The 17767-nt window shown below is 39.8% G+C and overlaps 1 protein-coding gene across 2 annotated transcripts in view; it reads left to right on the forward strand.

Annotated features, from left to right (window-relative positions):
* Positions 1-17767, forward strand: part of PLEKHG7 (pleckstrin homology and RhoGEF domain containing G7) — a 42371-nt gene that overhangs the window by 19470 nt on the left and 5134 nt on the right. For both annotated transcript variants that reach the window (XM_004384201.3, XM_023738561.1), the window contains 5 exons: positions 7371-7545; positions 9106-9221; positions 9572-9665; positions 12415-12494; positions 14656-14809. In XM_004384201.3, the coding sequence (XP_004384258.1) occupies positions 7371-7545; positions 9106-9221; positions 9572-9665; positions 12415-12494; positions 14656-14809 (619 nt within the window). The remainder of the gene's footprint in view (positions 1-7370; positions 7546-9105; positions 9222-9571; positions 9666-12414; positions 12495-14655; positions 14810-17767) is intronic.

The following is a 17767-nucleotide window of genomic DNA, read 5'->3' on the forward strand; positions in this document are numbered from 1 at the left end:
ACTCATTCTATGAAGCCAGCATAACCCTGATACCAAAACCAGGTAAAGACACCACAAAAAAAGAAAATTACAGACCAATATCCCTCATGAACACTGATGCAAAAATGCTCAACAAAATTCTAGCCAATAGAATTCAGCAACATATCAAAAAAATAATTCACCATGATCAAGTGGGATTAATACCAGGTATGCAGGGATGGTTCAACATTAGAAAAGCAATCAATGTAATCCATCACATAAATAAAGCAAAAGACAAGAACCACATGATCGTATCAATCGATGCAGAAAAGGCATTTGACAAAGTCCAACACCCATTCATGATAAAAACCCTCAACAAAATAGGACTAGAAGGGAAATTCCTCAATATAATTAAGGGCATTTATACAAAAACAACAGCCAACATCATCCAAAATGGAGAGACTTTGAAAGCATTCCCCTTGAGAACAAGAACCAGACAAGGATGCCCTTTATTACCATTCTTATTCAGCATTGTGCTGGAGGTCCTAGCCAGAGTAATTAGGCTAGAAAAAGAAACAAAGTGCATCCAAATTGGTTGGGAAGAAGTCAAAGTATCTCTATTTGCAAATGATATGATCTTATACACAGAAAACCCCAAAAAATCCACACAAAAACTACAGGAACTAATAGAAGATTTCAGCAAAGTTTCAGGATACAAGATAAACATACAAAAATAAGTTGAATTCCTTTACACCAACCAAGAGAACCTCGAAAAGGAAATCACCAAATCAATACCATTTACAATAGCCCCAAGAAGATCAAATACTTAGGAATAAATCTAACCAGAGACGTAAAAGACCTATACAATGAAAACTGTAAGACACTACTGCAAGAAACCAAAAGAGACCTGCTTAAGTGGAAAAACATATCTTGCTCATGGATAGGTAAGACTCAACTTTGTGAAAATGTCAATTCTACCCAAAGCAATCTACAGATACAATGGAATCCCAATCCAAATTCCACTGGCATTTTTTAATGAGATGGAGAAACAAATCAACAACTTCATATGGAAAGGGAAGAGGCCCTGAATAAGTAAAGTATTACTCAAGAAGAAGAAAAAAGTGGGAGGCTTCACACTACCTGATTTTAGAACCTATTTGACTGCCACAGTAGTCAAAACAGACTGGTACTGGTACAACAACAGATACATAGATCAATGGAACAGAATTGAGAATCCAGACATAAATTCATCCACCTATGAGCAGCTGATATTTGACAAAGTCCCAAAGTCCGTTAATTGGGGAAAACACAGTCTCTTTAACAAATGGTGCTGCCATAACTGGATATTCATCTGCAAAAAAACTGAAACAAGACCTATAGCTCACACCATGCACAAAACTAACTCAAAATGGATCAAAGATTTAAATATAAAATTGAAAACAATAAAGATTATGGAAGAAAAAATAGGGACAATGATAGGAGTCCTAATACATGGCATAAACACAACATGAACCATAAATAACAATGCACAAGCACCAGAAGAGAGACTAGATAACTGGGAGCTCCTAAAAAACAAACACTTTTGCTCATCAAACGACTTCACCAAAAGAGTCAAAAGACAACCTACAGACTGGGAAAAAAATTTTGGCTACAACAAATCTGATCAATGTCTTATCTCTAACATCTACAAGATATTGCAAAACCTCAACAACAAAAAGACAAATAACCCAATTAAAAAATGGGCAAAGGAAATGAACAGACACTTTGCCAAAGAAGATATTCAGGTGGCTAACAGACACATGAAGAAATGCTCACGATCATTAGCCATTAGAGAAATCCAAATCAAAACTACAATGAGATATCATCTCACCCCAACAAGGCTGGCATTAATCCAAAAACACAAAATAATAATGCTGGAGAGGTTGTGGAGAGACTGGAACACTTATACACTGTTGGTGGGAATGTAAAATGGTACAATCACTTTGGAAATCAATTTGACGCTTCCTTAAAAAGCTAGAAATAGAAGTGCTATACAATCCAGCTATCCTGCTCCTTGGAATATATCATAGAGAAATAAGTGCCATTACACGAATAGATATATGCACACCTATGTTCATTGCAGCTCTGTTCACAATCGGAAAAAGATGGAAACAACCTAGGTGCCCATCAACAGAAGGATGAATAAACAAATTATGGTATATCACACAATGGAATACTACACAAGGGTAAAGAACTACGATGAAGCCGTGAAACATAACATGGAGGAAGCTGGAAGTCATTATGCTGAGTGAATTTAATCAGTCACAGAGGGACCAATATTGTATAAGACCACTATTATAAGAACTCAAGAAAAGGTTTAAACACAGAAGAAACCATTCTTTGATGCTTACAACGGTGTGGAGGGAGGGTGAGGGTTATTTGCTAACTAGATAGTAGATAAGAATTATCTTAGGTGAAGGGAAGGACAGTACACAGTACAGGGGAAGTCAGCACAACTGGACTAAACGAAAGCTAAGAAGTTTCCTGAATGCAATGAAACACTTTGAGGGACAGAGTAGCAGAAGTAGGGGTCTGGGGACCATAGTTTCTGGGGACATCTAGATCAATTGGCATAACAAAGCTTATTAAGAAGATGTTCTGCATCCTACTTTGGTGAGTGGCGTCTAGGGTCTTAAAAGCTTGCAAGAGGCTATCTAAGATGCATCAATTGTTCCCAACCACCTGGAGTAAAGGAGAATGAAGAACACCAAAGACACAATGAAAGTAGTAGCCCAAGAGACAGAAAGGGCCACATAAACCAGAGACTTCATCAGCCTGAGACGAGAAGAACTAGAAGGTACCTGGCTACCTCCAATGACTGCCCTGACAGGGAACACAACAGAGAGTCCCAGATGGGGCAGGAGAAAGGTGGAGTGCGGAACTCAAATTCTAGGAAGACCAGACTGAAAGGTCTGACTGAGGCTGGAGGAACCCGAGAAAGCATGACCCCTGGATTCTCTATCAGCCCAGAACTAAAACAGAACTAAGACAGGGACTGGACTGGACTGTGAGACATAAACTGATATTCGTGAGGAGTGTGCCTCTTAGCTCAAGCAGATACAAGAGACTAAATGGGCAGCTTCTGTCTGGAGGTGAGATGGGAAGGCACAGAGGGTTAGGAGCTAGTTGAATGGACATGCGGAATCGGGTGGAAGGGCGGAGTGTGCTGTCACAGTATGGGGAGAGCAATTAGAGTCACAAAACAATGTATGTACAAATATTCGTATGGGAAAAAATTATGTAAAAAAAATGATGCAGAGAAAAAGACTGAGAAGTTTGCACCAGGTCTTTTAGTGTGGCTCAACTAACAATTGCTAAGAATAGTAGTCGTTACCATGGACTGAGTATTTGATATGTGCCAGGCACTGTTCTAAACACTTTGTATGGCTTATCTCTTCTAAACCACTCACCATCCTTGATGAGGCGGGTACTTCTATTGTCTACATTTCACAGATGAGAGTTAGAGAGGTTGAGTAAATTTCCCAAAACACTCTTTCTCCCAGCCCAATGCCACATTCCTGCCAAGACAGACTCATTAGGGTAACATTTTTATCTGGACCCCTTCACTCCTTTCATCGTTCCCTGAAACACACTGGATATTTATTATAAAGCAAAATCCGCCTCCATTGATATAGACCCATCAATGAAAGGGTCTTTTATGTCCAGTCCCTCTTGTCAGAGATGTTCTTTTCTTTCCTTTATGGATCTGAAAAATAAAGTCAATAGAAACATAAAAGAAAAAATCATAGCTTTACTTACACTATTGTCAGATATCTTTTTTTCCTTTCTTCTGAGGCCTTCCCACAATATCCCACTATTCCTACCTGGATCTCCATCTAAATTATTAACCATTGGTGCTGCTCATTTGATTTATACCTGGGAGAGAAAGGATGTTCCACACTTACCCTAATACCAGTGGGTGCTTGCAGCCAGAGATGCTTCCTAAATCATGGCAGTTTTGGGCATTTGCCTGGGTATTATAGGTTGAAGTTTGTTCCCTCAATGAGCTATGTTGAAATCCTGTGAATGTGACCTATTTGGAAATACATAGAGTCTTTGCAGATGTAATTAGTCAAGGTGAGGTAATTAGGATGGACCCTAACCCATATGATTGTGTCCTTATTGGAAGAGGAGAAGAGACAGTGAGAATGCCATGTGATGACAGAGGCAGTGATCGCAGTGATGTGTCTACAAGCTAAGGAACAGCAAATGTTGCTGGCAGCCAATCAGAAGCAGGGAAGAGGCATGGAACCGATTATCCCTGCAGAGCCTCCAGTATGAACCAACACTGCCAACACCTTAATTTCAGACTTTTATCCTCCAGAACTGTGAAAGAATAAATTTCTGTTGTTTTAAGCCACCCAGTTCGTGGTAATTTGTTACAGCAGCCACAGGAAACTAATACACCTGAGTTTATGTGTTTTGAGAGAGCCCCTAACTGCTGCCAAGGAATCAGTGACTGGAACTCCCTAGCCACCCAAGAGGACCAACAAACAGGCAGCACTGGAATACTACTACCAATACATGAGTCAGCATGGAAGTCAGTCCTATTGCCTCAGGCCCGCTCTCTGCATATCTTCCTTCCACTTGCTACCACTGCTAGCCTTCCCACACCAGCAGTCCCAAGAGTCTGCTTTCTTCTCCACCCTTCCAACCCTGGTGAGAGTAGCTGTCATTTCCTGCTGGATGAGAACTTGGAGATCATCTAGTACCCTCCTACCATTTTATAGAAGAGGAATCTGAGGTACGGAGAAGGGAAGGTGATCCCTCAGCCCCCCGATCCTTGAGGTCTGGCTTCTAGAGCTTCATCTGTTATGCAACACTGTGCTCAGTTTCATGGCTTATCATATAGAAAGCAGCATAGAATATTCTATTCAGCAGAATGCCTGTGAGGAAGAGCTCTGGATATTTCCAAAAGAAGTACTTGGATAAATCTGCTTGTGTGGGACAGTGAGAGTCCCAAGGACATAGTCAAGCTATCAGAGACAAGTCAAAATTGCTAAGCATGAGGTAGGAGAGGGCTGGGAGGGTCTGGAGGGGAGCAGAGACAGAAAGAACTCTCTCTTTCCAAAGAAGAGAATGGAGTCATCAAAATGGTGGGGGACTGGAGGCTGTGTATTTGACCCCTCACTAAAACCCCAGACTCTTCAGTAAAATAAATACATATACTCTGTCTTAGTTTCCTAGTGCTGCTGTAACACAACTACCACAAATGGGTGGCTTTAAAGGACAGAAATTTGTTTTATCAAAGTTCTGGAGGCTCTAAGTCCAAATCACAGTCTCAGGCATGTAGATTTCTTCCTTGTTGGTAGCCCTAGCTGTTCCTTGTTTCCTTGGTGATCCTCACACGGCATCTGTCTTCCCCTGTGTGTGCATACCTGTGTCTAATTTGCTCTTTTTAGAACTTAGTAGTGATTAGATTTAGAATCCACCCTACTTGAGTATAGTCTAATCAACATGAAAAGAAAACTGTTTTCAAACAGGATTATATCCACAGGTATTGAGGTTAGAATTCCAACTCGTATTTTGAAGTGACACAATTCAATCCCTAACATGCTTGCAAATGTTTGCCATCAGTGGATTTCCAGTGGAAGCTAACAAGAGGCTAAGTTTGGCATTTGGTCCATGCCATTCAGGGAAGAGCGTCATTTTGAAACAGGAGTCCGGGGCCAGAAGAAGTCATTAGAATCTCAGTCTCTGTGAATTTGTAAATTTCTAGGTGGAGGGCTTTGGACTTCCACACCATGAGATCGGCGGGTGTTTTAGTCAGTTGTACCTAGATCTCTAAGTTGCAAGGGTGACATCTGGGCATAAATGTTTTCACAGGAGCAGAAGGAGCCTCCTACAGTGTGCCTGGCCCTGAAGCCCTGGGTCACAAGGCAAAGGAGCTAACCTTGGCCTGGACAAAGAATGAAAAGCGGGGAAAGAGGTGCTAGCTTGTAGCAAGAAAAATATTTAGTTTGAGGGCAGGATCCCTTTAGAGCTGAACTTAGGATCAATTTGGTATGAGTAGATGGGATAAGAGAAGGGGAAGAGAACACATCTACTAATAATACTCTTGAGGTACCTATATGCATAGTAGCCAGAGAGCCCACCTTCATGTATCATGTGTCACTTGCATAAAAGCTGGGGCCTCTCAGGTTCAAGACAACGTCACATTCAAGGAAACAGCTCAGCAGACAAAACAAACACAAAAGATATTCTCATGTTTACTTGTGTTTCTCAAATCTCATGTATGAAAATTGAATTTATAGCCCACAGCCATACTTACTAAAAGTCCCTTTCCTGTCTTACCCAGTGCCTCACACACCTACAACTGCCTCCTTCTCCAAATCCCAATTCCAAATTCTCCCTATTGAAAATTGTGTCTTTCTCTCTATCCCCTCTCCTCTCTGTTCTATCATATAGATCAGTCTAGGCTCTTTGATTTCTACTTTCATTTTTCTGTTCATTTTTAACCATTACCTGATTCTCCCCAACAAAGGCGAGTCAAGGAACTAACCCAACAAGCAAGAATCCTTCCCTTTCCCTTCTGTCTCTCCAGTCTTGATTCTCAATTCTCCTAATTGTGTATCACAACAGGGATAGGAACAGAGCTGGTGAAACCAGAAATCTTCTCAAGGGCCAGGGAAAAGAAGTCAATGGAAAAAACTAAACTCTTAGGTGAGAAGGGTAAATAAGGATGGAATACATATATCAATAGATCTCATCACCACCACTGATGGAAAGTGCACCCTCTGAGGGATTTAATGAGTTTTGAACTTTTCCTCTGCATCTGAATCTTGATCAGTTTCCCTATTTAGGAGGATTAAAGGTGGTTTTATACGTGATTCTGGTGGCTGCTTCCTTCATCGTTGATGCTGAGGAGATGTGAGAGCTGGATTCTTTCATCTTTAATTGAAAAGTAACAATGTTAATCAGTAATATTCAATAATACTTATTAACTACATCTAAGAACCCCCAGGAGCCCTGATGGCACTGTGGTTAAGAGCTATCTATGGCTGCTAACCAAAACATTGGCAGTTCGAATCCACCAGGAGCTCCTTGGAAACCCTATGGGGCAGTTCTACTCTGTCCTCTAGGGTCGCTATGAGTTGAAATCAACTTGACAGCAATGGGTTTGTTTGTTTTTTAAGAACCCTATTTTGGACCCTGAATTTGGCAATGATGGGTAGATGTTTGTTAAATAAAATTTAAAATGTATTTAAAGTCAAAATCAAAGTCTAACCCACGGTTCATAAATTCTCCCAGCAAGTTCACAGGTGCATCATGTCGTTACTGGATAGAGCCTCTAAGATGTTCCCTTGTCCAGGCTTCTGAGCACCTTGATAGGAGAGGCAATGTTCTGATGTATCTGCTTTTGCCTTTCCCAGTGGTGTGAGCAGAACGAACAGTGCAGAAGGCTTCATCTGCCTGAGCTACTAGTGGCCCCACTACACAGGCTGACTCGATACCCCTTGTTGCTGAAGAATATCTGGAAAAGAAGTACAGACTCAACTGAGAAAGTCATGATCTACTCCATCAAGGAAAAGGTGGAAAAGTCAATCCGTAAGTCCCTGAGCTCAGTGATGCAGAGCTCCAATGGCAGCTTAATCAAAGTTGGGTGGGTGGGCAACGTGGCTCCTGGGAACCATCTGTCTTCCATCCTAGAAGGTAATTCCATTGACCTGAGGTCACAGTTCTCAGAAATGTGCATTTGAGTGTGAGTTCATTATAAATCAAACACCTACAAAACAATGGGTTCCAGTCACATCTTGGCTAACCCTATGAGAACTCTCACACCAAGTTTACAACAGGATGTGGCTCTGTCTCCAAGGGTTTCAGAAGTGAGTTCAGGCAGGAAAAGTTCTACTTCCCAAATGATTGAAGGCACTTTGTTTTCAACATCCATAATGAACCCACACACAAAGCAAGTGGGAATAAACACCACAGGAAGCCCTTCTGGAGGATAAATTGCTATTCATCATTTTGTTTAGGTCTCTAAAATCCAGGGCCAATATAAAAAATAATTCCAATTTCCAGAACTGAAGTTTGGGAATAGGAATTGAGCAAGCCCTATGGTAAGTTTATTGGTGTAGCTCTGTATAATAGAAATTCAAGCAAAGAAGTCCATTATTTATGCCCATTAACCAAGATTTCCTTGAAGGCGTCAAAAGAGAAAAACTCAAACTGTTGATTACAGCTGTACAGACTTTTTTCCCCTCTCTTGCAAGTTCAAAAGTAAAATGACCATTCAATTGGGAGTTTATTTCCTTATTTTCTATTTTTTACTCAAATGTTAAAATGACCCAAAGAATTAAAATTAAGATCATCAAGAGAAGAAGATAAAAATTCAATATTAAAGACAGACTTTTTTGGATGTTTAAAATAATTTTGAGGATTTTTACCATTTGGATAGGTTTGTGAAGAAGATAACAGTATCTCCCCTGGAGATTTCTTAATAAAAGATTCTCATTGTGGAGGGAAGAGATGAATGTGGCCTTCCTTTTAGTCTGTTGCCTCAAAGGTGATGAATTCTCAAGAGTTCCACTAACCATGTGATTCTGTGGGTCTGTGAACCGTCCCTGTTTCAAAATTTCATTTCAAAACCTTAATAGCAACAGGCTATTCGAAAATGTTGGAAAATGAACACAAATCTACAAAAGAGAAAAATGAGTTATTACCAAAAAGAAATTATCATCCTTATAAAGAAACAAATGTATGTTTTATAATTAAGACAAAAAGATACATTTGTCCTTTTTTAGTCCAATATTTTTTCTCCCTCTAATCCAATATGTTTTCCTTTCTTCCACACAGGCTGTGAGGTATAGGAAATAAGAGAAAACTACAAAGGGCTTTGTTGGTACTATTGAATTGAAAATGCACAGTGCATTTCCAACTTACTGAATTAAATTAGCTAAGCTTCATTTTTCTCTGCCAAAGGCTGATTTCAAATTAGTGAATTGTCTTAGATGTTTAAACAGCAAGTAATATGTTAAATGAACCTAAGATACAGTTGGCTCCAGTGGCAGCCAGTGTCTCTGAATGATTACTGTGGATCTTGGTTAAAAATTTATGATGCAATGTCACATGAATTTAAAAATATCCTGGCTATGTCTTGTCTTTCAGGAGATCTTGAAGGAAAAGTGAAGTGGCTTGACAATTTCCAAAAACTTAGACATCTACAGGAGATTATAGTTTGGCCGCCGCTTTGGGATAGAGATAAAAGGTTTTTCATCCCAGAGGTATAGAAGGCTCAATCAGGACTTATGTCCCTTTCCAGAAGTTTGGCTTTCAGGTGAAAATACAATAGTCCTAGAAAGTCCCCAGCTGTCCATTTGAAAAATAAGTCTAGCTTTCTGAGCAAGAAGTAAATCCTTTATCCACACGGTGTTGTATGTGGGAGGTTGACATCATCATGCCATTCTTGGGGTGTCCTTCTGAGAGCTATTTCCATTATTTCAAGGCTGAACATCTACTGGCATTTCCAAATATTTTAACTTTCTATACAGAGTCCATTGCCCCAACTCCTTGATCATGTTCTCTTGCAATCAGTAATAATATCTCTATTTGATTTTCTCCCTTGTTTTGCAAGTGCTTGAAACACATTTTTAAAGAACACATGGCAGAAAACATCTTGTCACCAACCAACAGACACCTTCTCTATGAGGGAAAATTAACTCTTACAGGTAAGTAACTGCTTCCTTTAGAAACCTAACATCTTCCCTACCTTGCAACTGTAATGACAGCTGGTTCAGTTGTTCCTAATTGAAGGGTAAGAGGAACTGTGTTTGCCTATGTCCAAGGTGATGGAAGATGTGATTCAGAAAGCATCCTCTGAAGTCATTTCAACTCAGACTTCACAACATAACTAGCTAAGTGCCTTCTATTTTCTCTCTATAAAGTGGGGATGACAATATCTATCTCACAGGATTATTGTTAAATGAAATAACATACGTAAAGAGCTTTGTCCAAAGTCTGGAATACAGTAAGCACTAAATCAATGTCTGTTGCTATCATCATCACCATCATCATTTAACTTTTTCCAGTGAGCTGGGCAATCAGAGAATCTAGTATATGCCGCACCATGTTGTGCTAGGTAGACACCATTGGAGGATATAAAAATAATCGCGGAAACGAAATAGTTGGGGGAAAAAAGCGAAACAAATATTAAGCACTGCTATGACGACAAGACCTGCAAATTGTTATGTTGTTGTTAACTGCCATCGAGTGGGCCGCTGACTCATGGCAACCCCATGCACATTGGAACAAAACGCTGCCCGGTCCTGCACCGTCTCTATGATCAGTTGGAGATCAGACTGTTGTCATCCATAGGGTTTCCACTGGTTGATTTTCAGAAGTAGACCTTCTCCAGGACTTTCTTCCTAGTCTGTCTTAGTCTAGAAGATCCACTGAAACCTATTCAGCATCACAGCAACACACAAGCCTCCACTGACAGATGGGTGGTAGCTGTGCATGGAGTGCATTAGCTGAGAATCAAACCTGGGTCTCCTGTATGGAATGAAAGAATTCTACCACTGAACCAACATTGTCACCCAGGACCTGCAGTGTAAGTTCATCAAAGGACATCTGTGAGGCTGGAGTACCCAGAAAACTCTTCATGGGGTACATGGGACTAGAGACGGGCTTTAAGGGATAGAAAGGATGGGGTCAGTGGAAGGACAGGAGGGAGGATATCCCAGACGAAGAGGAGAGCAGGGAGAAAGGCTTGGAGTCAGAAGCCACCTAAGAGAATGGGCTTACAGCAGAGTCATTAGGAGAATGAGCCCTGGAGGTCAACTGCCAGTGCATTCCCGGTGCAACCTTTTCTGCCTACATAACCCTGGGCTAGTTACAGCCACCTCCCCATGCTTCTTTTTCCCTCTCTTTGTTGTGAGGATTAAATGAGCTAATAGATGTGCAAGCACATGGAAGAGTATCTGGAACAATAAAGGGCTCAATAAGTACGATTATCAGAGAGGCTTGTATTCATTCATTCATTCATTCATTTATGTACAAAATCTTGATTGGGCACATACTGTGTGTGAAGCCCTGTTGGATGTGAGGTTAACTATTTTTGATAGGGTGAGATCTGGTAGGGAGCTGTTGGGGAGTCATTCCTTACTCAATACATATTTACTAAGAATCCACTATACGGTAGGTAAAGCAAGTCGCCATTGGGTAGATTCCGACTCATGGCAATCCCATGTGTGTCAGAGTAGAACTGTGCTCCATAAGGTTTTCAATGGCTGATTTTTCAGAAGTAGATCGTCAGGCCTTTGTTGTAACATGCCTCTGGCTGGACTCAAACCTTCAATCTTTCGGTTAGCAGCCAAACGCGTTAACCGTTCACACCACCCAAGGACGCCTGTATTTTAGATGTCAAGGCTGGGACATAATCCTCACCTGCAACAGAGGATAGATATGCCCAGCGTTTTACATCAAAGTGCTTATTCACATATTGTCTCCTTGCAGTGAGTTATGCAGTGAAGGTACATGTAATCCCATGTTACAGGTGAGGAATCAAGGCTTGGGCAGGATCCGTACCTTGCCCAAGGTTACCTGGCTGGTAAGTGGCAGAGGTCATTTCCTGTAAACTTAAAGAAATGGAGGAGGCAGAAATGAGTCTTAAATATTTCATCTATTCATTTAGCCTTAGCCACCTAGCTTTCAGGAGTAAAAGTATATGGTAAAGAATTTCTAGAATAATATAAATGAATGGATGGATGGATAATAAATAGACTATTTACTGGGTTTTCCTGTATTTACTTAAACTGCCTTTTCCTCTGAAATCCATTAAATTTATCCATTTCTTTTTCAAATTTCTAAGGGATAGAGTAAAACAGGAAGGGGAATAGCTTATTCTAATATTTGATTTGGTATAAATTCTGAAATATCTTTTCAGAAAAAAGTAGAAAATCCTCTGTTCCTTAAGTAACTATCAAAAGCAATATCAGGAAGGTTTGTCAATAAAAAACTACATGGAGAATATTTCCACACATATACACACATTGTAAAACTTGAGAAGTAAGTAGTTTGGATGACAAAATACCTTTTGTCTTATAATGTGTACTTTTGCCATGACCATCCAGATGCATCCAGAGGCAAAAATGCTGCAAGTTCAGTTAGTTAATGGATTTCTCCTAGGTTTAGTCAAAACCATTACCAATGCCACCCAAGTTACCTTAGATCCACACGAAATGCATCACAAATACAGTGTCTTTAAAGTTGGAAGCTTGTGTTCAAATCAAGTCTCTGTTTTATAAAGAAATCAATTTAACATTAACCCAGTTGTCTGACCCGGAGACGGGAGAGCCTTGAGCTGCGAGCCTGGACCGTAATCCACACCCTGCTTTTTTCTAAGAGATTCTTTGACTAAAAACAAAACCTTCTGCTTACTATTTTAGCACCCATTTCACCTTTTCTTTCTTTCCTCAGAAAGCACAAGATTCCTAGATGTCTATCTGTTTCTATTTGATGATTTCCTCTTAGTTACAAAAACTAAGCGCAACAAAAAGGTAAAATGCTATTTCTAAATACTTCAATAAGTTGTACTTAAAATATATAAGATTCTTATACATCAAATGTGTAAATTCTTATACATCTTATACATTATAAAATACTGACTTTTTAAATTATATAGCTATGAACAACAACAAAAATTTAAAGAGCAAATTACATTTCTCAAGGAAGTCTAAGGAAGTATGCATTTTAGAAAGATAGTCTGTAATACCATCAAGGTAAATCCCAGAAGCCACAGGACTTCATGGCTGACTGGCCTAAGCAAAAGAAGCCAAAATACATTTGTCCATATTGGCGTTTTCCTCTTCCAGACTGGCCACCACAACCAAAGCTATCAGACTGAGAGACACCTCTACACCATCTACTGCCATGTGCCAAGAGGTGCTATCCACCACTCATTTCTATTTGAAAGCTCACATCATTCCTGAGAAATGATGATTTGGGGGAGAGGGATGGGGTGGAGGCCTGATTTTTCAGTGTTCAGCTATATAAGAACCGCAGAAGCCAAATGCAGTCAATAGTTGGCATCACAAAATGAGTCAGCTGAGGACATTAGGTGCTGTCAAGTTGGCCTCCAACTCATTGCAATTCCACGCACAACAGAACAAAATGAGGCCCAGGCCTGTACCATCTCCATCACTGGTTGCACATCAGACTGTTGTGATCCATAAGGTTTTCATTGGCTGATTTTTGGAACTACATTGCCAGGCCTTTCTTCCTAGTCTTAGTCTGAAAGCTCTGCTGAAACCTGTTCAGCACCATAGCAACACACAAGCCTCTGTTGACGGATGGACAGGTAGTGACTGCACATGAGGTGCATTGGTCAGGAATCAGAACAGAGTCCTCTGCATGGAAGGCAAGAATCTACCACTGAACCACTACCACTCCCCTAACTTGGAACTACAGCCACGAAATCTCTTCAGAGAACAGGAGTTTTTTACATTATTTAATTATTATTGGTTATCATTATTATTTTTGTTGTTATTTTTACTACCCATTAAGTCACTGTGGTCAGGGTCCACCCAAGACTTTCAGTCTAATCTGCCGTTTGACAATCTGTTCCCTGAATGGTGTGAGTGAGTAGTGTCAGGAAGGAAGGCCCCTTTAGGTGCTCAGAACATGCCCTGTGAGGTAGGAGAAGGAGCAGCAATATGTCTCAGACCATCAGAGACATCTAATGTTATTTTATTCCACTCTCCTCTGTACCAAATGACTAACCATATGCAGAAGATGTTAAGATCGGGAGACTAGATATCTCATATCTTTTAATAAGCTAAGCTTCTAAATGGCATGGTGGTTAGATGAACTAAATAATCCAAGGATCTTTAAGCAATAAAACAGTCATCCATTAATCAATCTATGAATAGCTGATCCGTGTTTGGGGAGGAAGTGGGAGAAAATTAAGAGTCATTGTTTCAAAATTTGTATGACCTCTTATTTTAAGCTACCCAGACCAGCATGTCTGAATAAGCCAAGCTCTGAAAAATCTCTACCCCCTTCAGAAATCTTGCCACTAGCACAGCCTACCTTCACTTCAAATACTTCACTTCAAATCAGAGAACAAGAGTTAATGGTAGTCCGTTTATACCATATCATAATATTTTGGTTTCAGGCTTCACAACTTGACTTCAAAATAAGGAATGTTATCAGTTTTACATTCCTCTTTACTATTTGGTGTTCACTATACATGAAGCAAATCACAATCTTTTACACCCTTTTCAAAAAAATCAGCATCTTATATATTCAAAACAATTCCAGCGATTTACACATTCCAGAGCATGGAATCTATTTAGAGTGCAGGATTATATTCCATACACAGAGTTGGCCAAAATAAGGCTTCCTTTCTCATTCATGCAACTCAATACTGTCGAGTGATTAAGATACTGTAAATGAAGATCTTTCCAAGGATGTGATAGTGAATTAAATGTTTCTCAATTATGGATGTCAACCATTCTTTATTAAGGTAATTAAACTTGGAGATCAGAAACACTTTGCTTTAAATCACTATGTTTAGGGAAAATGTTTTTCAAGATCCAGAAAGAATAGTAAGCTGGATTTCATGATTGTCTCTATAATGTGTTTGCTTAATATGCACTTTAGATTTGTGCACCAGTATTTATTGCTTATTTACTGCATTATTTTCCTATTTAATTTCAGAAACTTGGAAGCTCTGACACTGGTTTAATGTGTCCTTCACTTACTCCTGAGCTGCAAACAGTAATAAAAGAGGGTGGTTCATGTACAGTACTCGATCAACCCATCCCACTAGACAGACTGGTAGTTAAAAATATCGATCCGCTCCACGTGTCAGGCATGTGTCTACTTTCATCATTCGGTTTATCTGTTTGCATCACAGGGTTTTATATTGGCCTTTTGGGTAGCAGCACATGAGTCCAATTTAAGTCTTCATAAGACACAATACAGTGTGCCTGTGTGGCACTATTTCATTCACTCTGTGAATTAGTTATGGAGAGAGCACTGCACTTGGTGTTCATTTCTGGGATGACCCAGCTCTGTGACCTGCTAACTGTGTAAACTTAGGCAAGATACTTAAATGTTGTAAGGCATACAGTCCTCTTAATAAACTAGGGATAATAATATCTGCTTCAGTGGGTTGTTGTGAGAATTAAATGAAATAATACATATATATTAAAAAACAACAACAACAACAAACCCATTGCTGTCGAGTCAATTCTGACTCATAGCAACCTATCGGACGGAGTAGAACTGCCCATTGGGTTTCCAAGGAGGAGCTGGTGGATTGGAACTGCCAGCCTTTTTCGGTTAGCAGCCAAGCTCTAAACCACTACGCTACCAGGGCTCCAATGCATGTAAAGCACTTAATAAATGATAGCTATTATTATCGCTATCATATTACCATTATTAGCATTGTTGTTAAAGTACTGGTAAACCATGGCATGCTATGCAAACGTAAGATATTTTATTACACTTGCTCTATAGAAATATGCAAGAAGTAAATCTATAAATAAATACACATATGCATGTGTATGTGTGTGTATACACAGTAGGCCAACATTAAAGAGTGAATGACTAAATGAATACGCAAATGAATAATAATAGCAAACACTTATATAGTTATGCTATAAAACTAAAGTTATATATTTAAATGCTTTACATGTATTAACTCATGAACGGATACAGTTTCTCCTCAAGAGCAGAAGGGCTCCACTGAGGGGAAGCCTGCATCCAGAAATATAGCTTTCTGCCCCTTACAGCTATTCTTTCTACTTCCAGTAAGAACTGCCAAAATGTGTGACACTAGCAGGCCTTAAGACGTCTCATGTTTCATTTGGCCGGGACTATCACAGTCCCAGAGCCCTGGTGGCCCAGTGGGTAAGAGCTCAGGCTGCTAACCAAAAGGTCAGCAGTTCAAATCCACCAGCTGCTTGTTGGAAACCCTAGGGGGCAGTTCTGCTCTGTTCTATAGGGTCACTGTGAGTTGGAACCGACTCGACAGAAATGGGCTTTTTTTTTTTTGGTAATCACGTCTACATAAGCGAAAAGTTGCATAAATAAGCCAGAGTGTCAGGAGCAAACCTAAAAAGGGTAACTTTAGGGGAGCAAAACATTTGCCTGATGACTGCACTGACCTCCCATGTGATCTCCTCCTTGTTCAATGCATCACAAAGCTGCGTAGATAGGCAGAGATTCAGTATGGGGTCCAGAAACTAGTAGGTAGGTTCCAGAAGTCAGTATGTGGTACCAGGAAGTCAGTAGGCTGGGGTCCAGAAATCCACTGCTATATTGTTTTGTTAAGTTTTTCTTGGAAAAAAATATTATAGTGGAAGGACTCTTATGTTAGGCATTTGTTCCTTCAGTACAGTGGGTGTAAAGATTCTGGCATGCTAAATAAACTTGAGGGGAGGGAGATGTCATAACTCCCATGAGAAAGAGCTGAAGAGTCTTGGGCTGAGGGCCACAGCCCTGCCAGCTTTAAAAGCTGGACGTTATGGGAAATCTGATATCACTGGATTACCTGGGGAGGTGCATATTCCACCCCCCTATTCCTTTTTTTAGTGAAAACAATATTTTTTAAAATTATAGTTCCACTCTTTTTTTTTTTTATTTGCTGATTTGTAACTCCCCCTCTTGGTTTTTTGGTTTTTGTTTTGTTTTGTTTGTTTGTTTTATGATTACTCCAGTCTATTATTTTGACTGTTCAGATACAATGTATGAGGCAGAGATTGAGCTTTGGAGTGATAAAGACCTAGTTTCAAATCCTGGCCATGCCATTTATGAGCTCTGTGACCTTGGGCAAATTAATCTGTTTTTCCTCATTTGTAAAGTGGGAATTAGCTGACTTGTAGAGTTGCTGTGTGATTTAAATGACAAAAAATGGGGCAAAAACATTGCATAGTGCCCAGTACATACTAAGTGCTCAATAAATGGTGTCAATTATTGTATTAGAATGTCAGGCAAAAAAGAGCTATTTATGCCTTACTGTATTTTACAGGCAAAGCCATAGCAAGTCCTTTTGCTAATACATCCCATGCACCCTTATCACAAACAAAACACATGAGGTATGCTTTGAATACCACAACTACAGTTTTTGAGGAAATGGATTTTAAAAACCAGCCAAGAACAACCACCTGATCTTTAAAGCCTCACTTGCTACAGGGAATTTATAAACAGAAAAAGCAGGGAGTAAAACAAATGTAGCCAGATCTTTTTTCCAGAAAGCCTTTTTTTTATTTTTTTTATTTATTGTACTTTAGGTGAAGGTTTACCGAACAAATAGTTTCTCATTAAACAGTACACATACTATTTTATGACATTGGTTAACAACCCAAAGACATGTCAACACTCTCCCTTCTCAACCTTGGAGGACCTTTTTTTTTTTTCCTTTGGTGAAAATATACATAGCCAAAGATACACCATTCCAAAAATTTCTACATGTACAATTCAGTGACATTGATTACGTTCTTACAGTTGTGCTGCTATTCTCACTATCCTTGTCCGAATTATTCCATCACCATTGTCTTCAACTCACTGTCCCCTAGGCTTCCCATCAAAACTTTGAGTTGTTGTTGTCAATTTGATCTCACATAATTTTTTTTGTACTTTAGATGAAGGTTTACAGAACAAAATAGTTTCTCATTTAACAGTTAGTACACATATTTGCCCTATGACAATGGTTAACAACTCCACGACCTGTCAACACTGTCCTTTCTCAACCTTGGGTTCCCTATCACCAGCTTTCCTGTCCCCTCCTGCCTTCTAGTCCTTGTCCCTGGACTGCTGTGCCTCA

Source organism: Trichechus manatus, unplaced genomic scaffold, assembly GCF_000243295.1.
Source record: "Trichechus manatus latirostris isolate Lorelei unplaced genomic scaffold, TriManLat1.0 scaffold00119, whole genome shotgun sequence".
Classification (NCBI taxonomy): Eukaryota; Metazoa; Chordata; class Mammalia; order Sirenia; family Trichechidae; genus Trichechus; species Trichechus manatus.